Source organism: Drosophila ananassae, chromosome 2L, assembly GCF_017639315.1.
Source record: "Drosophila ananassae strain 14024-0371.13 chromosome 2L, ASM1763931v2, whole genome shotgun sequence".
In the NCBI taxonomy this organism is placed as follows: domain Eukaryota; kingdom Metazoa; phylum Arthropoda; class Insecta; order Diptera; family Drosophilidae; genus Drosophila; species Drosophila ananassae.
Window position 1 is genome coordinate 242,781 of NC_057927.1, and position 26,130 is coordinate 268,910.

Below are 26,130 nucleotides of genomic sequence, written 5' to 3' on the forward strand. Positions count from 1 at the left end.
TTTTATGGGGCGCATTACATTTAATGTTTGGCTTTTCTCAGTCGCTCCCGGGCTCTCTGGGAATCGGAATCCAGCCCAGACCCCACACTGCGGGAAAAAGAGTGGACTACTTTTGTTTCCTGAAATGATGTACTTGTATTATTTATTCGCCCTCCAGTTCAGGGTCCTCTTGCCCCGACTTCGGTCCTTCATTTGGTATTCGTGTTTTCAGTGGAGCTGCAGGCTCCTTCGCAGGATGCCGCCTCTCCTTTCGCTCTGGCTCTGGCTGCGACTGTTGTGTGAGTGCGGTAATTAAGTGTCACATGTAATTACAATACACTCATGTGCTGTGTAATTAGAGTTTAGCATTGCAATGAGGCAGGAAGAGTGGAGCGAAAGGAAGCACATCCCGCTCGGAGGGCTAGTTCAGATTATAGGACTCGTGATTTTCGGGCTAACTAAGCGGGAGGTTATTGTTTGTGAAGCCGTTCCGCTGGGAGTGGTCAGAAAAAGCTAAGCCAACAGCGGATAATCGCCAACTGCAGTAGTCGCTCTCACCACTCACCACTCACCTGGAGCCGTCCCCTTGTTGATTCTAACCAAACGCGAAGCCCGACAGCAGGTGGGTTAACCGCCCAACCATCCAGACCCAAACAGATCCGAGAGCAGTGCAAAGCCCTCGAAGCTGCAGGCCTCGAGGAACCGCTGTAATTTATTTAACTTGCGTAAACATTAAATATTTATATTGTTCTCTCTCTCTCTCTATTTTCTCTTTTTATGTACCGCTACTGCTACTCGTATTCGTATATATTTCATCTACCAACTACACCACTACCACTGAACTGAACAAACCATCTGAACCACCTTCAACTTCTGTCTGTGCCTGCCTGTCCGCGCCGCCTGTGCCTCGACTGCCTCAAATAAACTACATAACTCACAAAATAAAAATATATTAACCGACTGACTGCCTGCCTCCCCGCACCTGCACCTGTGCCTCCTGCATCTGCATCTGCATCTGCATCTCTATCTGCATCTGTATCTGCCACTGTGTATCTGTGCGCTTGTGAAACCAGCGCGGAAGCGACGAACTTTTGAGTCAAGCAGCAGTCATGGCGCCTGCCTCCGACAACAACAACCAGGACCTGGCCACAAAGAAGGCGAAGTTGGAGCCGGGCACCGTGCTGGCCGGCGGAATCGGTAAGTCTAGCTCTCCTCTCTTCCCTTATCCTCGCTGCCTTCTGTCTCTGTCCGCCTCTTGGCTCTACCTCTTACCTCCTACCTATTGCCTTTACCTTTACCTTTAGGTTTACCTTTACCTCTAGCTCTTGCCTTTTGTCTTGGCTAAGCTCTCCCGTTAGCTTGTCCCCTGAGCGACGCTCGAGCCAAGTGCATTTTGCAGCCATAGTCTTGGGCCTTGTTGGGTTTGTCTGCCAATTAACCAGGCCCACCGGGACGCTGGGCCTCACACAGGAAGAATAGATCCAGAAAGTATGGGCCGAAAGTGTGTAATATCGGAGGTGGTGGTCTTCGAACATTGTTTGTCGAGTGCCGGTGGAATATAGTTCCGAAAACACGGCGCTTGGTTCTCCCAGTGCAGCATTAGTCTTAAGCCTGCAACGCGGCCACAAAGTGTTCAGGGCACTTGAGCAAAGTCCATTTGAAGGCGAGCGCGCTTTGATGCCCATATCCAATTAACCCACTAATTAGCATGGAGGGCGGGTCGGCGGCGAAAACGAAAACATTCGCGCTCTGAGCTGCCGTGAAATTATTACGCTAAAAATGTTGGCGTTCGCCTACAACATAAGCTGGCCCTAGCAGGCGGTGGTCAGTGGTCGCTGACTTGTGCCACGCACTGTGGAGGCACATTAATTAGCCGCCCAGTGCCCCACTGCACCCCGCACGTCTGCTCCACGTACCGCACGTACCGAAAAGCCACCCTGCATATGGCAGACCGCCGCAAAGTAATAAAGCTAATCAAAAACCGCACACCGACCCAGAAACCCAACAAAAACAGAGCGAATCGAAACCAGCAGAATGAACCACACATTAGGCAAATATTTGACAGGTTCGCAGGCAGCGGCGGCGTCCTGCCAAAGGACTCCTGACTGCAGCCCGCCCGCAAAATCCAGTGAGCCACAAAATGATTGGCCATGCAAACAAATCAATAGGCTACAATTTCCGCTGAAATTCAAAAGTAATCGTCCGCTATCCAGTGCGGATGGCTGGCGATTGTTTTGCTTTTTTCGGGCAGGGCGAATTTAATTAGCGCGACATGCAGGTTCGAGGGCAGGCTCTCGATATCCTTTTCCGGGGGCTCTTTGCCTTCAAAATGCTTTTGAAATTGTGCTGTAATTAACAGAATTTGTCGCCGGCAGCCACATCGCCGGATGCTGGGCTGGGCGCGGGCGGGAGGACGGCTTGGGTATTAGCCAGGTGGGGCAGAAGCCACGGCCAATGGGCTGGAAGGACGACGGGGACAATCGATGGAGAGCGAAAAAACGTACGCAGAAGCGGAAGCAAAATATTTATTTATTACTTTACAAAGGACTTTTCTATTAATTAAAAAGCAACAAGCAGACAGAGCTCGCACGCACACCCGCCCGTGCGCCGAAGAGAAAAAGCTGCTGGCTCTTCACCCTTCACTTTTGACCATTGTTGGAGCGCAAGGCGCACAGACGAAGGCTTTCGGCCAACGGCACTTTGGTGTCCTGGCCCGGCAAGCTCTCGCACCCCGACCCCGACCCTTTTTTGACACCTGCCACCTGCGGCCATTTTAATTTTCCCCGCAAAGTTCTTGTGCAAACACACATACTGGCTCGCACAGAGCTCCAGCTCCGGCACCGGCACCGACTCGGGCTCGGACTCGGGCTGGGGCTCCATTAAAGCCGCGCCCGAAGGACGCAGGACATTCTCGATGTCGGTGAAGGTGAGGGCAGAATTCGTTTTTGTGGGAACGCCACTTAAAGTTCTTAGCGCACACAAAGCCACAGTCGATGCCAAAAATAATAACAAAAGAAATTGCTAAATAAATGTGTAAGGACACTTTTATTGCGCTGCAAGCGCCAATACATGTTGGAGGGTCCTGCCAGCAGGCGGGAGCAGAGGCGCACGGGGGGCGGCCAACAAAGGCCAGACAAGTAAATAGCTGGCATCCAAAAAGCAACAATGAGCATTGTGTGCCTCTGTGGTCGAGCCTTAGATAAACACACGCACCACACCACACCATACCGCACGCCTCCCCTCCGCCCTCGCACTTTGTCAATTGTGTTTGTGCTCCACACCGACCAATACATCGATGGCAGCGCACACACGCCCGTCGTTTCATCCGTTTCCGATACACGGGCTTAGCAGGACATGCAACAAATTTTTCACGTAAATGTAATAAAAACACTTTGGCATGTGCAGCGGGCAGTAGTTTGGGGCTGAGGCTGCGGCGCCACGCCCTGCCACTTGACGTGAGTGGCTCGTATTTCGGCGAGGGTGTGCGTGTGTGGCGGTGGTTGGCAGGAGCTGGTGGGGCTTGAAGGACCTCGCCGGGTGAGTTTATTCAATGCTCGCAACTCGGTCTGCTAATAAATAGTTTCGCTTGATTTATTTGATTTTTTATTATTAGGAATATTTTATGCCAAGTGTACGAGGCCCCAGGGAGTCCAGTCACCAACTGAGGGATCAGATCTACAGTCAGAAAAACCGGAACGAGTTCCAGGCGAGCCGTGATCGGTACAACCAGCCAGTTGTCCCGGCAATCTACAGTAACCCTCGGCCTTTGACACGAGCTCCTAACCTACCAGATGAATGTTAAAAGTCTTGCTAGAATAATGGCTCCTGGCGGAACGTAGCTGCCGGCCGTTTCTCTGTGTGGAGGACATTGCGTGGCCATGTCGCGTGTCCGAGGGAAAACATCGAGCGTGGCCAGGACTCTGCTTTTGTTGTCGGCACATATACTCGGCTCACTCGCGCCAGTGCCAATTCAGTTTGTTGTTTATTGTTACGGCTGCCATGCATGCACGGCGGCCACGCTGTTTGTATAGTCCACCAACATTTGTTTGTTTATTGACCGATTTTGGAGGCTTAATGGTCAGCTCACCACCTTTGGCCCGCCGGAAAGAGAAAACAAGGACGCCGCACAGCTGCTGCCCCCAGCCATGCGTGTGCAGTGTTTCTCTCTGGCTTTTAGCTGCTAATTCCTTGTCCAGACAGCGGCTCGGGAGAGTGCTAGAAAAAGTTGAAATTTGTATATGCAATCGCCGTTTTTATTATGCCCGACTGTCGTCCTTAGGTCCTCGAATCAACCGTCGCACTCGGCCAATTTATGGCTCAATAGATGACTCCTCCCCTGCCAGGGCCTGGCGCGGCCGAGCACTTAAACGCTTTTATTGCCATAACCAATAAGTCGACAGTTTGGCGGGCGGAGTGTCCTGTGTCCTGCGAGTCCTGCGCGTGCCGTCCTGTCTCGAATATCATTTGCACGTCTCCGGCTCGGACTCTGGGTACTGGGTTGCGTGTCAATATTTTTGCAGTCAATAAAATAATATTGTCATAATTCCGTCCCGTCCTCACTTTTCGCCACTCTGCGCAAATATTGAGGCAGAATTGAAAGGAGTATAAAAATCCTGCCAGACCAAAGTCAAACAGATTGTCAACTGGTTTGGCTCCCCTCTGGCTCTGTCCTGGCGCTGGCTGAATGATTGCGTGAGAAGCTATTTATGGCAGTCAGTGTGCTCGAGTGCGGTCAGTGGCAGCTGACTCTTGGCCGACCCGTGCCAGGATTAAATCAAGCATTCGCCCTGTTGCCGTGGATCTTGCTGTAATTGTCAGCGTTTGAATTTCTTAATGGGCTTCAAATGCTCTTATGAAATCTTTATTAATCCAATGCTACTCATCCATTAGTTTTCACACCTATTTTTTTAAGTGCAGGCTTCAGATAGTACTCCCCATCCAGCATCCAGGAGCAGAAAGTAGCGAAAGAGGAATAGGCAGCCCTGAGCAGGCCGATGCGGTGGGAAACTACTCTCGTAATTGAAATGTAATTCGAATTCGCAATCATAACCGTTGCAAGCCCCAGCCACCCTCACGATTTTTTAATGAATTGAATTTCTTGAGGTTAGAGGCCTGCCGAAAAATCGTTATTTTCTTGAAAAAATTAACAGAGCAGCTGGAACGAAAAGCAAACAAGAAGCAAGTAATGCCGCCGGCGTTGAGTTTCATTTGCTGCCAAAAAATGATGCCATGATTGATTATGCGTGCGGCAAATGTTTAAATTAAAGACCAGGCTAGGCTCTGGCTGAGCAAATATCATTAAGTCGTTGTGCACACACTCCGGAGGAGTGGGCGCAGCTGGGCGGGGGGCGCTGACGAAGTCGCAGAGCCAGCCAGACACGTAAGGACACAAGTTTGTCCAACAATTTAAAATTTATGATGTGTGAGCTTGTAAAAATCTAATTTACTGCCGCATAATTAAAGGCGCTCGAACAGCTTTGTCTGCTCGTGTGCAGATCGAGGGAGTGTGGGTATTTATTCAAATTACATATGCGCCTGTTGACACACCCTCGGCAAGTTTGGGGGCGGAACTGTGAGACAAACACTGGCGTCAAACTCATATTAAATCATTAAATGCCGCCATGTAAGCATAAATTTAATTGTTATTAACAATCAGCACTTATTCGAGCCTGACCACGCCTCCTCTGCTGCGGCCCTCGGCACATCGGCCCCCTGGGCGAGACCTTTTCTTTTGTTCGAGTCGTTGTTCCATTCATTTTCATTTACATTTTTCGTTTGGGCTTCTGTTTGCTTTATGAATTTAAATTGTCATTAATTAACTTGGTGGTGCCTGGTGGGCGGGGGAAAAAGGATCTGCGGGGCAGGGCTCGCAGAGCGCATTATTACACATACGCCGCAGTGGCCGAGGACAGACCGGACCAGACTGACCATTCATTACCGACTCACCCGACCATCATCGTCCGAACTCAATTACAGTTTGTAAACTTTTCAATTAGCTATAAATAGTTTATTTATGTATATTTTCGTGCAACTCATGGCGAGTGTGTGAATTGAAATGGCTTTCCCTCCTTCTGTGCCTTGTGCCCGGATTCCTTTCGGCGCGTGCGGTCATTAATACTGTTGAGCTTTCGCCCTGCGTCCTTGCAGCTCATTTCAACGTCCAGTGAAGCGAATGATTGCTATTCATATCGCCGCGCCGGGCATTGACAGTCAACAAGCATCGCCCGGCAGCATCATCATTATCGAATGCAAATTTTATCGCTGCACTTTTTCCAGCCAGAGTCCTGTTGTTAATGCATTTCGGGCCTGTTGACTTAGCATAGTATTATAATTATCCTGCCGAAGAAGCTTCCAGTGCGGCAGCTGTTTTGCCGTTTTGCCATTACGCCCACCAGGCTCACGCCTTCCTGCCAATTGCGTTTGCAATTCGCTGTTTGCTTCGCAAATATTGGCGCTGACAAACAATGTTTTTCGCTCCTATATTATTCAGCTCTGATGTTAATTAAAAAGCGGCGCTGCCATAACAGGCGTAGCAAATCCGCCCAGGGGCGGCTCAGCTGACTGATGCAATGTCGGCTGCCGCTTTTTGTCAGTAGCCCTAGTTGCAGTTGTAGCTGCCAGGCTCTCGCCCCGAACTTCCGGTTGACGTCATCCGCTGTCTGCCGTCTTGCTTTTCAATTATTTGCAGTGCCTTTGCAGGGCAGCCGAAGGATCCTTTTTTCACACCATCAGTTGCTGCGATTGGGAACAAATCTACCAGAACCAAGGCAGCGGCGAAAACCAAATTGAGTGGTCGGTCGCAACGTCAAAAAATGGCCACTTTTTTATATTTCCCCTGCTTTCCGCTGACAACTTCATCATGCATGATAGATACTTGTACATTTTTTCTCCGCAGTCGTCCCTTTTTTCAGCCCCTGGCCGGCGGCATTTGATTTGTTGTTTGTCTTGTGCAGGACATTTCCGGCTGCGCTCCTGCTGCTTTTATTTAGTTTCGATTTTCAGTTCTATTCGCAGTCGCAGTCGCAGTCGTAGCCCTATTCGTTTTCATTTTTTGACCGTTATTTATAGTGAGTTTTTTGGCGTCAGCCCGGGGCAGGGCGGTCGGAGTGATGGAGCAAATCTCATCGCTCTGCAGCCGGCCATTGATTTTTAATAAATTTGTGAGCTGCGCCGGGCTGCGCTGGGCTGCGTCGAGTGTCAAACTACAAGGACCGCACAGGTCCTGGCCCTCCTGTATAATTTCGTTTCGGCTTCATTTCCGTTTCGAACTAATCAAAAAGTGTAATTTCCGATTAGTTGTATTCAGCATTGACCGGAATAGAAGGGCTGGCTGCCAACTCGCCTCTCGAGAGTGCACTCTGCCCTCGAAGTTCGAGGCTCGACTTTTTTATTGGGGCTTGGGGCACAAAGCCTTTCCCAGAGTGGTCGAGTTTCAGGAGCATTGGCCCGCTTCTTGCATTGTGTAGCAAATTGGCACATTGACCCTTTGAGTCTGGCTCCAAGGTGAACGGAGGGAACCGATTCGAGTACCGAACCCTTTGCGTTATGAGTTAGGGGTGCGGTGCCCAAAAAACCTGCTCATTTCTTGTGTCCAGGCTTTAAAGTTTTAAAGTGCGTCTCCGTTCTTTATTGGAATTCCAGGCCACGTCCAATCGTGGCCTATCTCTGGCCATGTGTCGGCTTGTTTAGCAAACACGGGAGTGCGAAAATGGGAGGCAACTGCATTTAATTTGCATATGAAAAGCAGACTGTCTCCTCCCCGGCGACGGCGGGAAAAAAATATAAAAATGCGAAAACCAACACATTAACAGGTGTTGACTAAGCGCTGGAAAAAAACACTCCAATTTGCCACAAAGACCGCCGAAATAAGTCGGCCTTTGTTCATGAAATTGTACTGGATTTGGGGACTTTGCGAAATCGCATTACTACAAACAACTATCACAGCTTAAACATAAACAATAAATATAATGTTGGGAAACAATGGCCGAATAGCCGAACTGAACTGGGTCTGTTTTTTGGCAGTGCTATTGAGAGGACATGTTCCCGGAACGGGCTGCACTCGGTGCCAGGGCCAAGAGCTGCCTAAAATCCCATTTGTTCTGCACCACTCAGTGGGCTGTGGGTGGCTTGCCGCTTTATTTATGCAAAAATAACAAACAAGTGCTAGGCAGGTGGTGGCAGCAGCAGCAGCAGCAGAAGCAGAAGCTGCAAAACGACCACCACGAGCTCCTAAAAGCCTCAAACGTTGTCTGTGTACCGGACATTGTCGCCGTGTTGCTGCTGGATTATTCACAGCCGTTGAAAGTGTGCAATGAATGAATTTATGGCAGTGCCCCGTGCAGCTCCCTTTGCCGCCCCGCTTCCCAGCCCCTTAAAGCGGGCTTAACAGAGCAAAGTGTATACAAATGTGGCAGCGTTTGGCCATGTTATCAACGTTTTTATTTCTTCCACGTCCAGCCCCTCCCCCGGCGCTCCTCGGTGGTGCAACAAAGGCAGCCGGCAAATAAAACCCGAAAATAAACAAATTAAGTGAGGCGCGGAAGCGGAAGTGCAGACGGCACTGGTGGCCATTAAGTGAGCCGGAGATGGCCCGAAAACAGGCAGATAGAGACTGGGGGGTGCAGGAGCAGGAGTGACCTGCAGGGACTGTCAGCTGTTAAATATTTCAATCGGTTAAACAACGTTCGCTCACGCCCTCCCTTCCCCATTTTCTCCTCCACTTGCAGCCAAGGCCTCCAAAGTCGTCCACTTGCGCAACATTCCAAACGAGTCCGGCGAGTCGGACGTGATTGCCCTGGGTATTCCGTTCGGGCGTGTGACCAACGTGCTGGTGCTCAAGGGCAAGAATCAAGCCTTCATCGAGATGGCCGACGAGATCTCCGCCACCTCGATGGTGTCCTGCTACACAGTCAATCCGCCCCAGATGCGCGGCCGCATGGTCTACGTGCAGTTCTCCAACCACCGCGAGCTGAAGACGGACCAGAGCCACAATGTAAGTACTATTAGTAAGTAAGTAATATTATTTCCTGTTTGAGTTAAAATCCATTTTACCTGTTTATTCATACCTATGATGCCTATTTTAAGATATGTCTGATAGTTTCTATTGATCCACAAGGAGAGGATTCCTCCAACCTCCGAATTTGTGTACATTTTTGGAGTATTATATAGAAGACCTTGAAATAAATGGTCTCCACATTATGGAGACTACTTTTAAAAGATGTCCAATATGTATGTCCAATCCAAGAATGGATTTGCGAAAAGGCGTACAATAAGAAATAAGAAACATTTGTGCTCTCTTCCAAACAATCTTCCTATCTATCATATTCTCTATTCAATACTCTTCTCTTTAATGCTTTCTCTCTTTCAATGAGAACCGAAGAAGCTTATATTTTTCCCAATAGACACCCGATTTTATAGGGGAATACCTTAAAAGATTCGTAGGTCGATTCTTCATCGATCTGCATCCAAATCTGGGAACGAAATATTTTTTAAAATTTTAGTCCCTTTTCTGGAGGGTCCTCTTGAAAAATGCATGGGACGGCAATATGAGCCACGCCGAAGGCTTGTATCTTTACCAATAGGAACCCGATTCTAGAGAGGAATACCTTGAAAGATTCGTAGATCGATTCCCCATCGATCTGCATCCAAATCTCGGAACGAAATATTTTTTCGATTTTTTTGTCCCTTTTCTGGGGGGTCCTCTTGAAAAATGCATGGGACGGCTATATGAGCCACGCCGAAGGCTGTATCTTTGCCAATAGGAACCCGATTCTAGAGAGGAATACCTTAAAAGATTCGTAGATCGATTCCCCATCGATCTGCATCCAAATCTCGGAACGAAATATTTTTTAGATTTTTTGTCCCTTTTCTGGGGGGTCCTCTTGAAAAATGCATGGGACGGCAATATGAGCCACGCCGAAGGCTGTATCTTTGCCAATAGGAACCCGATTCTAGAGAGGAATACCTTAAAAGATTCGTAGATCGATTCCCCATCGATCTGCATCCAAATCTCGGAACGAAATATTTTTTAGATTTTTTGTCCCTTTTCTGGGGGGTCCTCTTGAAAAATGCATGGGACGGCAATATGAGCCACGCCGAAGGCTTGTATCTTTACCAATAGTCACCCGATTCTAGAGAGGAATACCTTGAAAGATTCGTAGATCGATTCCCCATCGATCTGCATCCAAATCTCGGAACGAAATATTTTTTCGATTTTTTGTCCCTTTTCTGGGGGGTCCTCTTGAAAAATGCATAGGACGGAAATAAGGGCCACGGCGAAGGCTGTATCTTTGCCAATAATCCCCCGATTGTAGAGTGGAATACCTTAAAAGATTCGTAGATCGATTCTCCATCGATCTGCATCCAAATCTCGGAACGAAATATTTTTTAGATTTTTTGTAATTTTTTTTCAAAATGACCCAACATGGCGACTGGGAAGGAAATACGGCCCCATATGTGTGTACGCCCCATATACACACCTTTCTTATATTTTATTTAAACTTCCTTCCTTCCTTATGATGGCAATCTAAGGTATAATAATTTATTTGGTTTCTTACTTGACTTGACGCATATCTCTTACTGACTCGCAATGATGGGGAATCAGCAGTTGGCCTGGCTTCTTTGGTGAAAGGGGCAAGGACTAAGGGCCCTTACCCTTACTTAGAATTGGGAAAACTTCCAGGCTTAAGTGTTATTAATGTGGCAATTAAGTTTTCGGTCTTTATTTGCGGAATCTATGGGCAGTATAGCTTGCGAGTGGGCTGGCATCCCTCGTATTTATATGCAAATGTGGGTCGTCTGCGAGCTGCGGACCTCTCTGATTAATTGCACTTCTAGGCCAACTTAAACCCGGTCTCTTGAGATATCTGGACTTGGACCCATCATAAATGTACAGGCGCACACACGGCTCTATTTGTGGGTGGTCTAAACCAATTTCTAATTTTAATTTCGTAAGCCACAAAGTCACTGACAAAGTTTAAAAAGCTTTCAAATAAATACACATGGCCGCACAAACACAAACACCAGCACAGGCTCTGCCACACACGTGTCTGACAAAAGCAGTAAAATGCATAGTTTTTGGGGTTTTGCGGACAACCCACACAGAGCAATGCCGCAGAGGGCGGCCGGGGCGGGGGAGCGCAAAAGGATACATAAATACAAATGAAACCGCACGCATACCGAGGAGACAAACGAGTGAGCAGACCGACCGGCACGCCGGGCGGTATCCGAGCCAGAGCTGAACGGAGCTGAGCAGAGATGCCAGCTGCTTAGCTCTCGAAGTCAAAAGCATATTTTGATTACTTAAATGAAAATGGCTCTGGGGTGGGGTGGAAGGAGGAAGGAGGAAGGGGAAGCCGCAGGGCCAAGAAAACCCAAAGCGAGCTTGTCACCTTTTGTGGGCTGTGCCACCTGATGGCGATGGGTGGGGGGTGTGGATGGGAAGAGCGGGCGGGTAGCAACCCCTGAAGCAAACTACTTAAAAAGAGATCGCAACAACAGCAGCAGAAACAGCAGCAGCAGCCGAAAAAGGTTAAGAGGCTGCAGCAGAAAGGGGGTCGTGGACAGGTGGCTAGCTTTTCAGCGGCGTGTGCCGGAGGGGTTGAGAACTCAGATATTTTTGAAGACTCGCGTTTGCACAAAAATCACTTCGCAATGCCATTTTATGTGCTTTAATCATTGAATCCGGCCCAATTTATACCGGACCAAGGCGAGAAACCCTCGCAACTGCGGCGCCACTGCCGCCTATGCCTCGGATGACACACCAGCAACAATGGCGCTGCACACTCCAGCCAGACAATACAGTTACATTTCACTGATTACCTTTTGGATGTGGCCAGTGCTTGTTGCTGGCGTGCGGGTGGCTTTGGCTCGGCTGGGTGTGCGTGGGCGTGGGCAGATCTCTCTTGTTAACTACTAATCCTAGTAAAAGGCCCTGTTGTTGGCCCGCAGACGACGTGAGACAAGTCAAACTAGTGGAAAGGCAAAGTCAACGCCGTCGCTCCTCTTGTGGGGCAGAGGCAGAAGGACGAGTTTGAGGGCTTAATCTTGTGTGCCCCGCTGCCAACATATTTATACAATTTCTCATTTCATTCAGTTTGTTTCTTTCTTCAGCCCATGGCCATTGTGAAGACGTCTTGTGCTGAAGTCCTTCGTCCTTACTTGTGGCGCCTCCGTCCTCATTGCCTTTTTGAGTCTGGCGGCCCACCTGTGCAGCATTCTGTTGATTGTTTGGTGTCCCGGCTGCGGACTGTTCCTTTCTTTCTAGTTCTGCGTCATATTTCCCCGCCTGTCATTGCTGTTGGCGCTGTCGCTCCTCATGTTGCTGCTGCAATGTGGCAAGCTGCAGATAAGATGCTTAGCGAATTGTTGTCAGCCAACTCAAGAACTCACGTGAGCAGGAGGCGGAGGACGACTTCGCAGTCGTCGTGCAACTGCAGAACTCTCGGATTCCGCTCCGCACTCCGGAGAGAAACTCTTAATTCCCTAGTTAGTTGGGTATTTCCGCGAATTTCAAATTTATGACAATTTCCTGTGTGTATGGTTTCATTTTGGCTTTGTGCGCTTTAAGTTTTCTCGACAAAGGGGTCGGGTTCGACAGCATTCTGTTTCATCTCCGCCCATGCCCATTCAGGAGACAAATCCGCTGCCGCTCCTGGCCCTAGGGGGATTTTAACCCCAGCAGTCGAGGCGGGGCGAGGCGAGGCGAGGCGACACACGCACCTGAAGGCAAAACCTGCTACGACAGCAGCAGCAAATCAGCAATACAGGATTTCCAAATCATCTCCCCAGGACCTGAAGCCGAACCTGAGCCAGAACCAGAGCTAGCCGCACACATGTGCGATTTCAACGGCTGAGTGATTGGCTGGCGTAGAAAATAAAACAAATAGAGGAGGGGAGGAGAGGAGGGCAGGGGCAACCAGCCACCAAGCACCAGAAATGAAAAATCCTGCAGAATACTTCGCAACAATCCCACCCGACCGCCCGACTTCGTCTGTGACATTTATGTTGGCAATTTGGCAGTCAACCGGCAATGCTGCTGTTGCCTTATTTTTTGCTCCTGCTCTTGCGTAACAGGATTCTAATATGTCATGTCGTTGGGATGTCCTTTCACCTTGCTATCCCTTTCCTCCGCCCCCCACCCCCTCCTAGAGCTCTCCCAGATTCGTCCTGGCTGTGACTATTTTCGTGACGTCTTACTCTACGCTGTGTCTCAGGCCCCACTCTCGGTCCTTGTTTGGTTCTGTGCTTCGGCGACCCTTGACTAAGATGCCAGAAATGAAGATAAATGCACTGGTCCTGGAAGTTCACGCGGCTACGACCGCAACGAGCTGCCCACAGAAACCGAAGAGCCACTGAAGCAGGGAGCCATCCGATCCCCTGCCACCCTGAAGCCTGCCTCGAAGCCCATCCCACCAACCCCAAAGGTCCGTAACTGGCATTGTTTAGTGGGTTTCAAATTTGACATGTGATTGTTCTGTGAGCTGTGTGTGTGACTGTAAAGGGCACATCTGTTGCCTCGTGGGCGAGTTTTGTTTTGGGTAATTTTGATAAATTAATTTTTGAGCCCGGCCCCCTTCACGGCCAAAAAGGGTTGACAGCCACTCGGGGAGATGGCGCCAGCCGAAAGAATTAGATTGGAATATAATTCCCCAACAAAGGGCCGCCAGCCAATCCCCGGCCTAATCTCCTGTGTAACATTTGCCAGCCTGCGCCTCTGATACCTGGGCTGCCTCCCACCCTGAGGCCCGATCTTCCTTCATTGTGGGGCTGCGAAAGGACAGCAGACCATTGAGAACGTGGCCCCGACTGGGCTTCACCTCATCAATGAGTTCAAAGTTGTCATAATGGACGGTGGCACTTTAGTAAGTGCATTTTAATATGTCCATATTGTTATATGAGGTGTTCGACTTGAAGCACAACGCTTCATTTCCCAGAAGAGCGCTGGATGCCAGTGCTCGGGCTGGACGCCAGGCAGGTGTTGGTTTTCCCTCCGGTGATGGGGTTACCTTGTAATTAAATTAAATTGCCGGCTGCGATGCAGCACCTCCTGTCAGAAACAAACAGTGGGCATCGCGCCAACGGTGGAAAGAATAACACAAAGAAACCAAAGTGACGGGACCAATCGTCAATTAATGGGGCACATGAAGCACATGGGAAGCGGGCGCAGAACAGGGCGGCACTGACACCTGGAGCAGCCCAGGAACTAATACAAATGTCAAGCGATTAAGCCACAAAGGGATCAAGCTGATTAGCAAAGTCCACGTCTCAGTCCGTGATGTCTGATGCTCGATGTCCGTGCTGCGGACTCCGGAACGTCTATAAATAACACGCCAAAGGGGATAAAAGCCGTACATTTGATTTGGTGTTAATAATATGAGCCCGGCTCAGCGACACCGCCTCGGTCTGTTATTTAATTTGTTGCTGGCTGCTGACAGGCTGTCACTGCTTCGTCGTCCTGCCTCGTGGAGTGTTTGGCGAGCGAGGAGGGGATAAGCGGCGGAGAGGGGCGAAACAAGCTTATGGAGCCTTTCTTTCGGCGCGCTATTTGTCTAACTCTCAGACGTGTGCAGTTAAAGGATTTCGCCCAGGCAAATAACTTGGAATTTCGCATATGCCGTGTGCCGAGTGCCGTCTTCTGCTATCTGCTATCTGGCATCCGATGTGTGTGTTTTTCTATGCGCTGCCTGCTCCTACTCTGTGTTGTTCTTTCCTGTTTTCCCATTTTATTTCCACATTTACTTTTCCCCGCTCCGTCGAAAGCAAAAGTAAGCTAATCTTATTGTTTCCACAACAGCGTCAGCACCACGACCAGAAGAATCGCGTATGTGCCCCTCCTCCCACAGCCTGTCCTGCCGCTCCTGCCTCTCACCTCGTTCCTGATCCTTTGAGTTATGCGGACTCGAGTGTTTGTTTATACTCTTGCCGCTGCGATAAAGCATTTTGCCATTTTGATTGGCGACGTGTTGAAAATGGATTTAAATTACATTGTTTCGCAGTACGTGAGAGAAGGCTTGAGGCTGAGGCAGAGGCAGAGGCAGAGGCTGGGATAGGGGCTGGGGCAGCAGGAACACACAGCACAAGTGTGGTGGAACTGAAATGTCTGCCGAAAACAGACATCCCGAAAGCGTAAATCCCAAAACCTAACCTGAAAATCCGAAACCGACAACTGACAACTTTATGTGCGCGCACTGACTTTTCCAGCTGCTCTGTCAATATTTTCATTGTATTGATTAGTTTTGCATTAAGGTTGCCCGAAAGTGGAGTGTGTCCCTTCCCTCTGTTTTCCCCCGTTTTCGGGCAGCGGATTTCGCTACTTTGCCTAACTCGTATTTATTTATGCCTTTCGGTTTATAGTCCGCAAAAAGTATTTGCGGAGTATTCCGGCAAGGCTTTTAACACACTCGCGCGGTTGCTATTTTTGTTTGCCTTCGCATAAATAAGACAAATATGGTTTGCTGCTCCCTTCTTGGCCAGGCAGTTGAAGCCAGCCAGCAGCCGGCTTGACCGTAAAACCACCCAGCAGATAAACGACCCGCAGCAAAGTAATACATAATCCGGGCTCAGCTTTAAAACTTGACTGCACAAGTTCATAACTTGTAGTGGTGGGCCCCGAAAAAGTTTCCTCTTTCGGCCCTCAGCTGGAGGGCTCTGGGGCAGATGAGGTTTCTGCGGCCAAGTAGCGGAAGCTTACCAACTTGCCCCGGCTCTTAAGCCGTTCAGCTTCAGCTCCGACAGGGGCGGCGACACTCCTCGGAGAAGGACTTGCCGTGCAGTTTAAAATGTGCCTGCAAGGAGCGCAGCGCCGAGGTGCTCGGTGTGACATTGCAATGAAAATAAACCTCCAGCTCGGCAAGAAAAATGCAGCGCTTGACGGCGCTGAGAGACAAAAATATTTATGCAGAACGCTAAGTGAAAGCAGCGTCAATATTTTCGGCGCCTGACGTGCTGCGCACTTTTGTCAGCCATTTTTCAGGGGACTTGCCCGAGAAGGCGTTAAAATCACAAATGCCATCCGGAGAGTGTTTTCCCTCTGAATTGTAAAAGTATGTCTGGCTCCTACTGCAGCGGGCCAAGACGCGTAGTTTTTTACTTAGAATGCTATTTGTGAACGGGATCTTGTCCTTCATATTAGTCTGGTCTCGTACCATACTTATGGTGGCTTGGGAAACACGCCAAATGGCTGGGCCTTCCTTCCAGCCAGCGATCGATAAATTTGCTTATCAGCAGTTTGTCGATACTTCTGGCTATCAAAGCTTATCAAATGCGGCTTATCGCGGGGAGCAAGGGGGCAGCAGCGCAGAAGGGATGTCCGTTCCATCGATATTAAATTATAACAATGTGGTGCTAGTGTGGAGCTAGTGTGCCAGCGTCCGTGTGCGGGGGACGAGAGGAGCTGCATATCTAATCAGGCCACAACGCAACAACAACCATAACAATGCCCTGCTGGAGTGGGAGCGCACAATTGACTCATTAACAGGCAAAACCGCGACAAGCAAAGGCCCCTACGAACACATTTTCCAAACACAGGCACCCGCACGCCCACAACGATTTGTTGTGTTTAATGATGTTGCTGGTTGTGGTCCCAGAACTTTCTCCCCCGCATGCTCCGCCTGGCTCCTTGTCCCAGTGTCCCTCTCCCTGTCCCTGGGTCCTGGAGGATAATTTGAACAGCTTAGTCTTATGACCAGGCATTGCTTGCGCAAATGGGATCGCCCATCCCGAATACCAATTATTGCCGTACCGTAAATACAGCAAGCAGAAGTAGTCACAGGCTTTGCGATTTTTAATTCCAAGTTCGGTCAAAACTGAAGTCTGGCCAGGGCTTTCTCCCAGTGCAGAGTGACCCCTGAGTGGCCGGTTGCCCAGCTGTCGGTACAAAGCTAGGCTCGGCTACCAAAGTGTGTGAACGCGTGACGATTTCCCAATTGACAGCTACTTAATAATGACCAGGTTGACTGTTTAAGCACGGAGCAGGAGGGGCAGGGGCGGAAGGGGGGGCAATGAACGGGCACACACTGCTCCACAATTACATTACAATTTTTACACAATCAACGTCATCGTCGCCATAATAATCAGGCAAAGTGAAGTATCACATTACGCTCAGCGCAAAGGAGCGGAAGGAAAGCCAGCAGTGCTCTGGCATCCCACAGGCATCCCCATCTCGGGGCGGAACGGCAATCGAACAAGAAGCAGCCGCATCATCGAACTGGGCTGGCAGACTACTGTGTAGCAAGGAACACAGCCTCCCACATGAACCCATCGTGTCCCAGGTCTAGGAGTGTGCTCGCGGATAGACATGGACGCGGAGCCCGGCGCCCTGGCAATTCTAATCAATTTTTATTATTTTTACAAACTTTGGCAGCCAGCGAGGGGAGACGTGGAAAACAAAACTCACGTCGACCTGATCTTTGTTTCCGAAGGCAGAGGAACTTATCTAGGCGAGGGAAGAACAAATGGCACGCCTGGGGGGATTGCCGGCAAGTTTCCCCCGCGCCCAGCTCCTCCTGCTGCTGACAAACGCACAAAAACGCGACGTAAACGGGCGGGATGGAAAAGAAAAGTGGGCTGGCGGGTGGCCCGGGCAGACCGAGTCGATGGGCGGCTGAATGTGTTACGGTTATGATTTTCGAAATCAAAATTCAGCACGAATAGGAATAAATTTACTTCGGAATGTCATTAAATTGTTTTCCGATAGAACGTGTATATTTTTACGCAAGAAGTTTGTTGCTCACTAAGAGCGGCATCCTGGCATCCTCATATCGGCAGATTCCTCGAAACAATTTTATTACGTAGGAGCCCAGTATATTATTACGGTGCTTGATTGTATTGATTTTGATTGAGATTTATTTTGTTGTGTCTGTTGAGCGAGTGTCTGGCGCTTTCGGCCAGAATGTTTGTCTTTAAATATAAACCAACGGGGCAGGATATAGTGCAGGATGGGTGACTGAACTGTTCTGCTTGTGTTCCTGTCTCCGATGTCCCCTTCCAGCTGCCCAACTGCCCAGCTGCATAAATTTTGTGCACTGCCCGCTATGATTAATGCGCCAAAGTTGGCGCCCCCTTTGCTAATAAAAGTTTCCGCCAGCAAATTGACTCAAGTTCTTCCGGTTTCCTTCACTCTCTTGCAGAACTCGGTTGTCCAGAGCGACTACCGCATCCAGTCCCCGGCGGGCGGCTCGCCCCTGCCCCTCTGCGCGGCCACCAATGCCAGCAACAGTGCGAACAGCTCCGGCGATGGCAATGGCACTGTGGCCATCTTGCAGAACAACACGAGTGCCGGAAACAACTCGAACTCCGCCGGAGGCCCCAACACAGTGCTGCGCGTGATCGTTGAGTCGCTGATGTATCCCGTGTCGCTCGACATCCTCCACCAGATCTTCCAGCGCTACGGCAAGGTGCTGAAGATCGTCACGTTCACAAAGAACAATTCATTCCAGGTGAGTATCTGCTGGGAAGCTGTTGAGTGACCTCCTACTAACCTTCACCCGCCCCCAGGCCCTGATCCAGTATCCGGACGCCAACTCTGCCCAGCACGCCAAGTCGCTGCTGGACGGACAAAACATCTACAACGGCTGCTGCACCTTGCGCATCGACAACAGCAAACTGACGGCCCTGAATGTGAAGTACAACAACGACAAGTCGCGCGACTTCACGAACCCCGCGCTGCCCCCCGGCGAGCCGGGCGTGGACCTGATGCCCACTGCCGGCGGCCTGATGAACACCAACGATCTGCTGTTGATAGCCCCCCGGCAGCGGCCCTCCCTTACAGGTGATAAAATAGGTAACACCGACGGAACATTTTCCCGATTTTTCATTTGTTTTCCCACGCGCCAAGTTGCAAACCACACGCCAGAGGCACACACACTTCGATTCCACACCTGTTTTGACTTTACACCTTCTATCGATTCGCATAGAGCTTAAGTGGCATGCAACTTACCCGACATCCGCTCAACAACCCACTAACCGTGTTTTTAACTATTTCAGTCAACGGACTGGGGGCCCCAGGAGTGCTGCCGCCGTTCGCCCTCGGCCTGGGCACTCCGCTGACCGGAGGATACAGCAGCGCCCTGCCAAACTTGGCGTTCTCGCTGGCGAACAGCGGCGCTCTGCAGACAGCCGCTCCGACCATGCGGGGCTACTCGAACGTCCTGCTGGTCTCGAACTTGAACGAGGAGGTGAGTGTGAGCAATATTATCCTGTAGTTAATGGAGCCTACTGGTCGTCCAGTGGGCGAGAAGATAATGCTTCAGTGTTCCAGCTTCCCTTATGAATAAACAAAAAAGTAAACAGCCTCGTTACTATATAGCCTCGTAGCCTCGCATTAATTGAAAAATTCCAACACAGTATTGACGTTTTTTAGAGGCTAATGGCTAATTAGTTTGCATTTGATGTTTGCCTACTTCTTTGACACGCGAATCAGATAATGAGAAACCTGATAGAAACTATGATTTAAATTAAATATTTCCCTCCTACGTACAGCTTTTAGACACGGGCCCGGAGAGCCTCTCCCTCTAACTCTCCGCCCGTTTTCCACTTCTCCGCCTCCGTCACAGTCTGTCTGAAAAACATGTTTATTTATCCTTATTTGTTGATTTATTATTTTTAGTACATCTGAAACAATCTATCGCTAACTGACGACAACTCTATTTTCTCTTTTTCTCTGTAGATGGTCACGCCTGATGCTCTCTTTACCCTCTTTGGTACGTCTGCACAAAACGATTACTCCTTAATAGCTGCTATTTTCAATTTTATTTTTTGTTTGGGCCAAGCTGCACGCCAGGCAGCCCCTTGACCACCCCGACCGTGCTCCCCTCCTCCACCGTTCCCCAAAGACAATACGCCTTTAGTCCAGCTTGGCCCACATACATTTGCATCTCCGCTAGCCAACTTAAAGTAGTTTAGTTGACTCTCCACTGACCCTACACCGAGCGGGCCAGCTCCGAACTCTGACCCGCCAGCTCCCAGCTCTTAGCAGCGGAAGCTCCTGGCTCTTACTCCGTTTACGTGCAATCAGCAAAAGTGCTATGAATTGTTGATTTTGCGGGGCGGGACAAACAAAGTCGTGGCTAGAGAAAATTTAGGTAGCGGCAGTGCACGCCAGGCTTAAATTATTGAGAACGTCTTAAACACCGAGCGCCAGCTGGCAGTTTCGGGTATGCAGCTGGCGTTTGGCAGTTGGCACATAAAATGCATCCGCCGTGTGGGAAATACAGAATGGAGCCATCAACCGGAGGCCGTAAACTGGGCCGGGTGGCTCAAGAAATTGTCTAGCTGCGGCTCCGGCCGCATACGATCATATCTCCTTGTCAGACTCCGCGAATCCAATAACGCCCTGGGCGAGAACATATAGTGTTGCAGTTTAGAGCCCGGCTGCCCGATCGGGCCATAAAACCCATATGAATGCGGTTTCCTGCGAGTATTCATTGTTGTGCAAAGCAAAGCTGGTGGGCAAAAGCCAGGGCAAATGCGTTTCTAATAGGGTTTACCAGCAGCAGTACCAAATCCTTTAGTGGGAAATATAAATGGAAATAGTTCTGGGTCTCGGCCACCCTGCTTGTCCTTCTGCCGCTTATCCTGTCATAAGTTCTGCTTACAAATTGTAAAACAATGAAAATGGGAGTACACTCGACTGCCAGCTACCGTCCGTGCATGGCACGTATATTAAAAAGCCAGTCCGGTCCCGGCAACAAGTGAAACCGCACTCAGGGAGGTGCAGTGGATTCCCTGAATCAAACCAGTGCGTCCTGTTGCTTCTCGGTTGTCTTCGAGAGTGCCTGCCCTGTGTGTGTGTGAAATTACATGAATTAAGTGTGCTCGTGGCTGGTGTGCCATTGTTGGCCCAGGATCTGGCCCGAGTGTCTCAGGATGGGAGCTAAAATGCATGCACAAAACACATGCTCTGCCATGTGCTCATCCTGTCGCACACACAAGAGCTCGCACACAAAGCCACCCAGCACCCAACGCCCGTCACCCCTCACCCAGACCCATGCCCGCACACAAAAGATTGAGGGCGGAAGTGCATAGCTATAAAAATGTCCATTTATTTAGTTATCATTGCGCTTGTTGCTGTCGCCCATTGTTGCTCTGCGGCCCTGCCTTCTCGACAGTGTTGTGTACACTGGAATCTAACTGGGGATGAATCAAAAATACTACTCGAGTACTAGAAATTACTATGGTTTTTCTTTTCTATTCTTGTAATCCATATCTTAAGGAGGAAGAAATGAGAATTGGATAGCGACCATCAGGAATAGCCTACAAACCTGACAAAGAAATTTTTCTTGGTGTGACTGTGCGGCTTTCCCGTCACTTCCATCCTTGATTTTTATAGGTACACCCATATATATAAACCTTTTCCACCGCACACACTTCCATGATCATTGTGTAGTTTTTGCTGGCTCTTACAATTGAAATAAAATTTACTTGTGACTTTTCGTAGCTCGTTGGGTTGGTTGGCCGCTCGGTTGGCTGAAGGCTAGGGACTGAAGGCTGCAGGGTGGTGGGTGGCTTTCTCCACTGGAAAAGGCGACTGTCTCCTTGCTGGTTTTTCGTCTGTCGTCTGCCGTCTGTCGTCTGTTTGCCAAATGAATTTAACTAACTTTGTAAAGTTAATGGGGTTTGCTGTTTGAATTGCAGTGCCAGCATCCTTCGTGTGTGTGCGGTATTGTATTATTTTATGGGATTCCCAGTTGACTTTTCACTCGCACTGCATTTCTCCATTTGGCTTTCTCCATTATGTACTTCATTTAATTACCAGAATACATCGATTATAGAAGTTTCGACCATGTTTCCAAGTGTGGCGCCAACATAATGGGTTTCGATGCCACAACTGTTCGGCTGTGCCAGCCGTTCTCCTGGGGAGTCTTCCTGGGAGATTCTGTTTCTGGTAGATTTTTTGCAGCGCCACGTGTGGATTACTCCCCTTCCTGTGTGTCGGTTGTCGTTTGTGACACAAAACGGTTTGTTTGTGGCCCCACAGACCCGACCTTCCTTTGTCTGCATGAAAATGCAAATGCAAATGCATTTAATTTAAGTTTAAATACTCAAATATAAACTTTTGGCAAACAAACGCAACCGCATGCAGGACACAGAATACAGAATGCAATTGGGAGTTAAGCCGCTTCTGGTCCTGAACTTAACCCTTGTGTGGTTGCTCCTTTGTTTTATATTTGCAAATTGCATTCTGTCATCGGTTTGGGGCTTATCGCTCAAGGTAAACAAACTGTTGGCAAACGTATTAATTGCTTAAAAATGGTTTTTGTGTTTCCTCTTGTCGGGGGAACCACTTTTGTTGCCACAACTTTGAGCCACTGAGCCAGGGAGCCCGTGAGCCAATGAGCCGGTCAAATCCGATCAGCAGACGCTCAGCCGACGGTGCAACAGCTAAAGTTACTCGAACTGGCAGCTGCCTGAGCTGCTCATAAAGCTTAGATTGCTGATTAAACGCTCCAAAGGGCTCAGTTCACCCTGGCCTGGCTGGATGCGAAGTGGCGTGCCCCGCACATTGCCCGCTGCAAGCAGAGATGAGGAGATGTCGATAAGTCGAACGCTAAGCGTATTATTATTGGGGTGCCAATAGATTTAGATAAACTCTGGCCCGTTTCCTCGTAGCTCCAAGCCATTCAAGCACCACCCAGTCGCCAGACCAGGCCACTCCAGCCGGCCATGCAGCCAGCGTGTAATTGACGGCTAGGAGTCCCGACGGGCAATCAGCCAAATGGCAGACTAAAATTTTATGTAATAACCTTTGAATTTCCAAGTAGCTCTAAGCAGACAGCGGACAGACAGAAGCACCGCCAATGACACTTAAAGGAAAGCTTAGCTGCACGACAAACACGTACACTCCTGGAGCAAAGTGCCCCTCCAGACTAGTCCGATCGAAGCCTGCGTATATTTCCCAAGCGATTATCAATGGGCGTACGGCCATTGTACAGCTCGGTGTAGAACAATCCTAATTAACTCCATACAGCCAAAATCAGCCAAAAAACGGCAATCGTTCGCCGCAACAACTTTCACAGTGTAGGAGTTTGCTGCGGCAAGCGGCAGTGGCACTGGCACTGGCACTGGCGATTGGCAAACGGTGGATGGTGGCGGCCTTTGTTATGTTAATGGCGACACGCAAGGACACGTAACAACAATTTTGCCACATGAGATGGGCCAGCGGCACTTGGGAGGGGAATTTAGCACTTCAAAGGGTCGGGAAAGGGCGGCGCGCTCACCTGAAAATTGTTTGCATACCAAATAGTAAAAGTGGCAGGCTCAGCGTCGGGACAAACAACGCACTCGAACCGTGCCGGCCTGGGAGGGGGTGAGAATGGGAGTGGGAGTGGGTGTGGGGATTGATCTAGCCGAAAAACATCAACAATCGGAAAAGGCAACAAAAAGGCCAAAAGCCTCGGAAGCCTGCGAGAACCCTTTGGATGGCAGAGTCGGACATTTTATTAGTTTTGACAGCGCTTTGCTGCGACGAAACGAAGACTCAATTGAAAGGCCTAGGGCCCTCTGGGGCATGCTCTTTAGACACTTGACACATGCCGCTTATCCTGTCAGGCATTCAATAAAGGCCTTGCCTCACTCACTAGCTAGCCCACCGCCCACCCAGTCTACCCATCTCAAGACTCGATTGCCCTTATTTGCGGGCTCGGGGATGCTGGGATTGAGCCTTTTCCGTTGCGTTTGCCTTTGCATAACAATAAAAGAAACTTAATAAGTCTGCAAATCGTCTGGGAAACAAGCCCCAGCACATCGCACATCGCTCCGTTCGATTGCTTTGTAATCCGCTTATGTAATTGTAATGGCGTGATAAAAATTGATGTCACTGCCGAAAATATTGTCGAAACGTGTTTAATTGAATTTTTATGCGTTTAGAGATCCGCATCCGGCGTACGGGCCTCACTCGCTTTGTGTGTGTGAGTCGCCTGTTATGTTATGTATGCGCCAAATAATTTCATAAAATTTTATATGCTACATGTTGTGGCACAAATGCAATTTGATAAAGTGCCCCTAACAGCAAAAATTAAATCCAATGTGCAAATAATTCCAATGAATTTTTCATAATCGCAACAAATCGCTTTAGAAACGAGTGCGAGTGCAATATTGCGTTTGAGCGTTTGAACGAATGCCATTATCGGGGTATAAATTCGAATTTTAGTGTCGCAAAAAATGAAAATTTAGAGAAGCGGCCATGACGGCAGCTAGCACAAGTTTGTAGCGGAGGGCTTGGCTAATGCGCCTCCGCCAGCCACATAATTCTTCATCTAGAGCAGGCCCCGGCACTCTAATGGGCCAGAGGGGAATAAAAAGCCCAAGCGCCGCTGTCTGCATATGTTAGTGTCGCGGATCTGAAGGCAAACCAAAAAAAGCGGAGATAAAAACTGCGGGAAAACATTCTCGCAAATATAGGCGATAATAAATCATTATCAAGTCTGACGCTCGCAGGGAGTTGGCTCTGGCTGGGAATAGAATAGGGGCGGAGGCTGAGGCGGAGTCGGAATCAAACAGAAGCCCTTTGCATGGCTACCGGCAACCGACAACTAGCAACCAGCAGCTGCTGCCTCTCATACGCCCCGTTGCACGGCCAGCTCCGCCGGTTGGAGGTTGCCAGTTGACTCCGTGCCGAGGCACAGAGCCGTGCTGAGGCCAATGGCATTCAATATGCTCCACTGCCAATGTCAGCCGCTCCACTGCTGCTGCAATTGCTGCTCCCGACTCCCGAAATTGTTCGACTCCTTGGCACCGGGCACCGGGTTTGGCACAAGTCAAGTTCGCCAAACGGATAGTCAGTCAGTCAAGTAGCCAGTCGTCTGTATAAAATGGATTTACTGCCAACTGTTGAACTGTGTGTTCGGTCGGTCGGTCGGTCGGTCTGCCGTACCAGCTCAGGTCTTCCTGCCAGCACTACTTACTACCTGCATTTCCATTGCTACTTTTGTAACTTGTTAGCGCTCCGCTCGCTTCGCTACGCTTCGAAAGGCTGGTTGGCAGGAGCAGGACCTAGCTTCCTCGCTTTTATCGCTCTGCACTGCTTTCTGAGCTTTGCACTCAAAAAACTTGGCCAACTTCTGCGATGGCTGATAGGTGCAGGCGAATCCAGCCACACATCCAGGTGTAAAGGACGCACTGCTCAGTTTTTCGTTGTGTAGTTCCCTTTCCGAGTTTGGCTGGAAGTAGTTGAAAATTTACTTTGCGCATTATTCGATTTGTTGTCTTGAGCAGGACTGCACTTTACATTGTTTGCGTTGGGGCTATTTTTCCACTCGCACTGCTATTGCCACTGGCACTGGAGCTCTGCCACCGCCCTTCGGCCAAAGCTACCAGCTCGACCGGCAACTATTTTTTATGCTTGATAGCAATTTGCGCCCGGCTCCGAATTGTCCGCTGATTGGCTGCACATGGGATGCTGTGGCCAAGGAGCAGATCGAAAATAAGTCACCCAAGGAGCCGGCCACTGGAGGACTCTCGCACTGGGCAGCTGTCAAAGCAAAGTCTGGCCGCGCGGGCTCCCACTTAAATTCTTAAAGCCCGTCGCCGAACTTAATGCACTGCTGCCTGTCCCAGTCCAGCCAGGGGCTCCATATTGCATAGTTTTGCGGCTTAAGTAAAACCATAAAATACAATTCAATAACGCGTCCGCCGTGGCAGCCGTGGTGCCGTTGCGCCGGTCGCTGCCGAAAAGTTTCTGCAGCAACAGCACACCGTGTTCGACGACTGTAAAATCCGTGGCCTTAAAACGGAATATGGCCGCGGAAGCCAGCCAAAAAGTTGCAAGCTGCAGCCGCAGCTCGAATTGATGCTCGTAAAAATAGCAGAGCAAACTTATTGAGCCAGTTATGAGTTCCGTACATGATACTAAGGGCTTGGCCCGCGGCAATAATGCGAGTGCTTTTCACTGATGCTACGAGGTGTGGCGGAAGGTGGCGCCGTGGGGGCGAGATGGCGAAGCTGCAGGAGCCGAGTAATGGCGGGGGATATCCCGTGCACATGTTATAGCTCTTTGGTGGGGTCTAGAACTTTTCGCACGACCTTAAAAACGCTTAAAACTGCCCGGAAAATTAAAGTAGAAGAGACCATAGCATACTTTTTGGGGCACAGGTGCTTGTAGAGACGCGAGAGACGTCATTGAATTGGGAATCCAATGGACTGACAGTTAAGTGA

The 26,130-nt window shown here is 49.6% G+C and overlaps 1 protein-coding gene across 14 annotated transcripts in view; it reads left to right on the plus strand.

The window, feature by feature from the left end:
- The window catches only part of LOC6500286 (polypyrimidine tract-binding protein 1), a 134,916-nt gene that overhangs the window by 101,990 nt on the left and 6,796 nt on the right, over positions 1–26,130 (plus strand). For 12 of the 14 annotated variants that reach the window (XM_032454221.2, XM_044714290.1, XM_032454215.2 and 9 more), the window contains 6 exons: positions 1,053–1,176; positions 8,706–8,971; positions 18,108–18,416; positions 18,475–18,760; positions 18,964–19,154; positions 19,646–19,679. In XM_032454221.2, the coding sequence (XP_032310112.1) occupies positions 1,053–1,176; positions 8,706–8,971; positions 18,108–18,416; positions 18,475–18,760; positions 18,964–19,154; positions 19,646–19,679 (1,210 nt within the window). The remainder of the gene's footprint in view (positions 1–1,052; positions 1,177–8,705; positions 8,972–18,107; positions 18,417–18,474; positions 18,761–18,963; positions 19,155–19,645; positions 19,680–26,130) is intronic. The other 2 variants (XM_032454228.2, XM_032454211.2) reach the window with 1 other exon arrangement.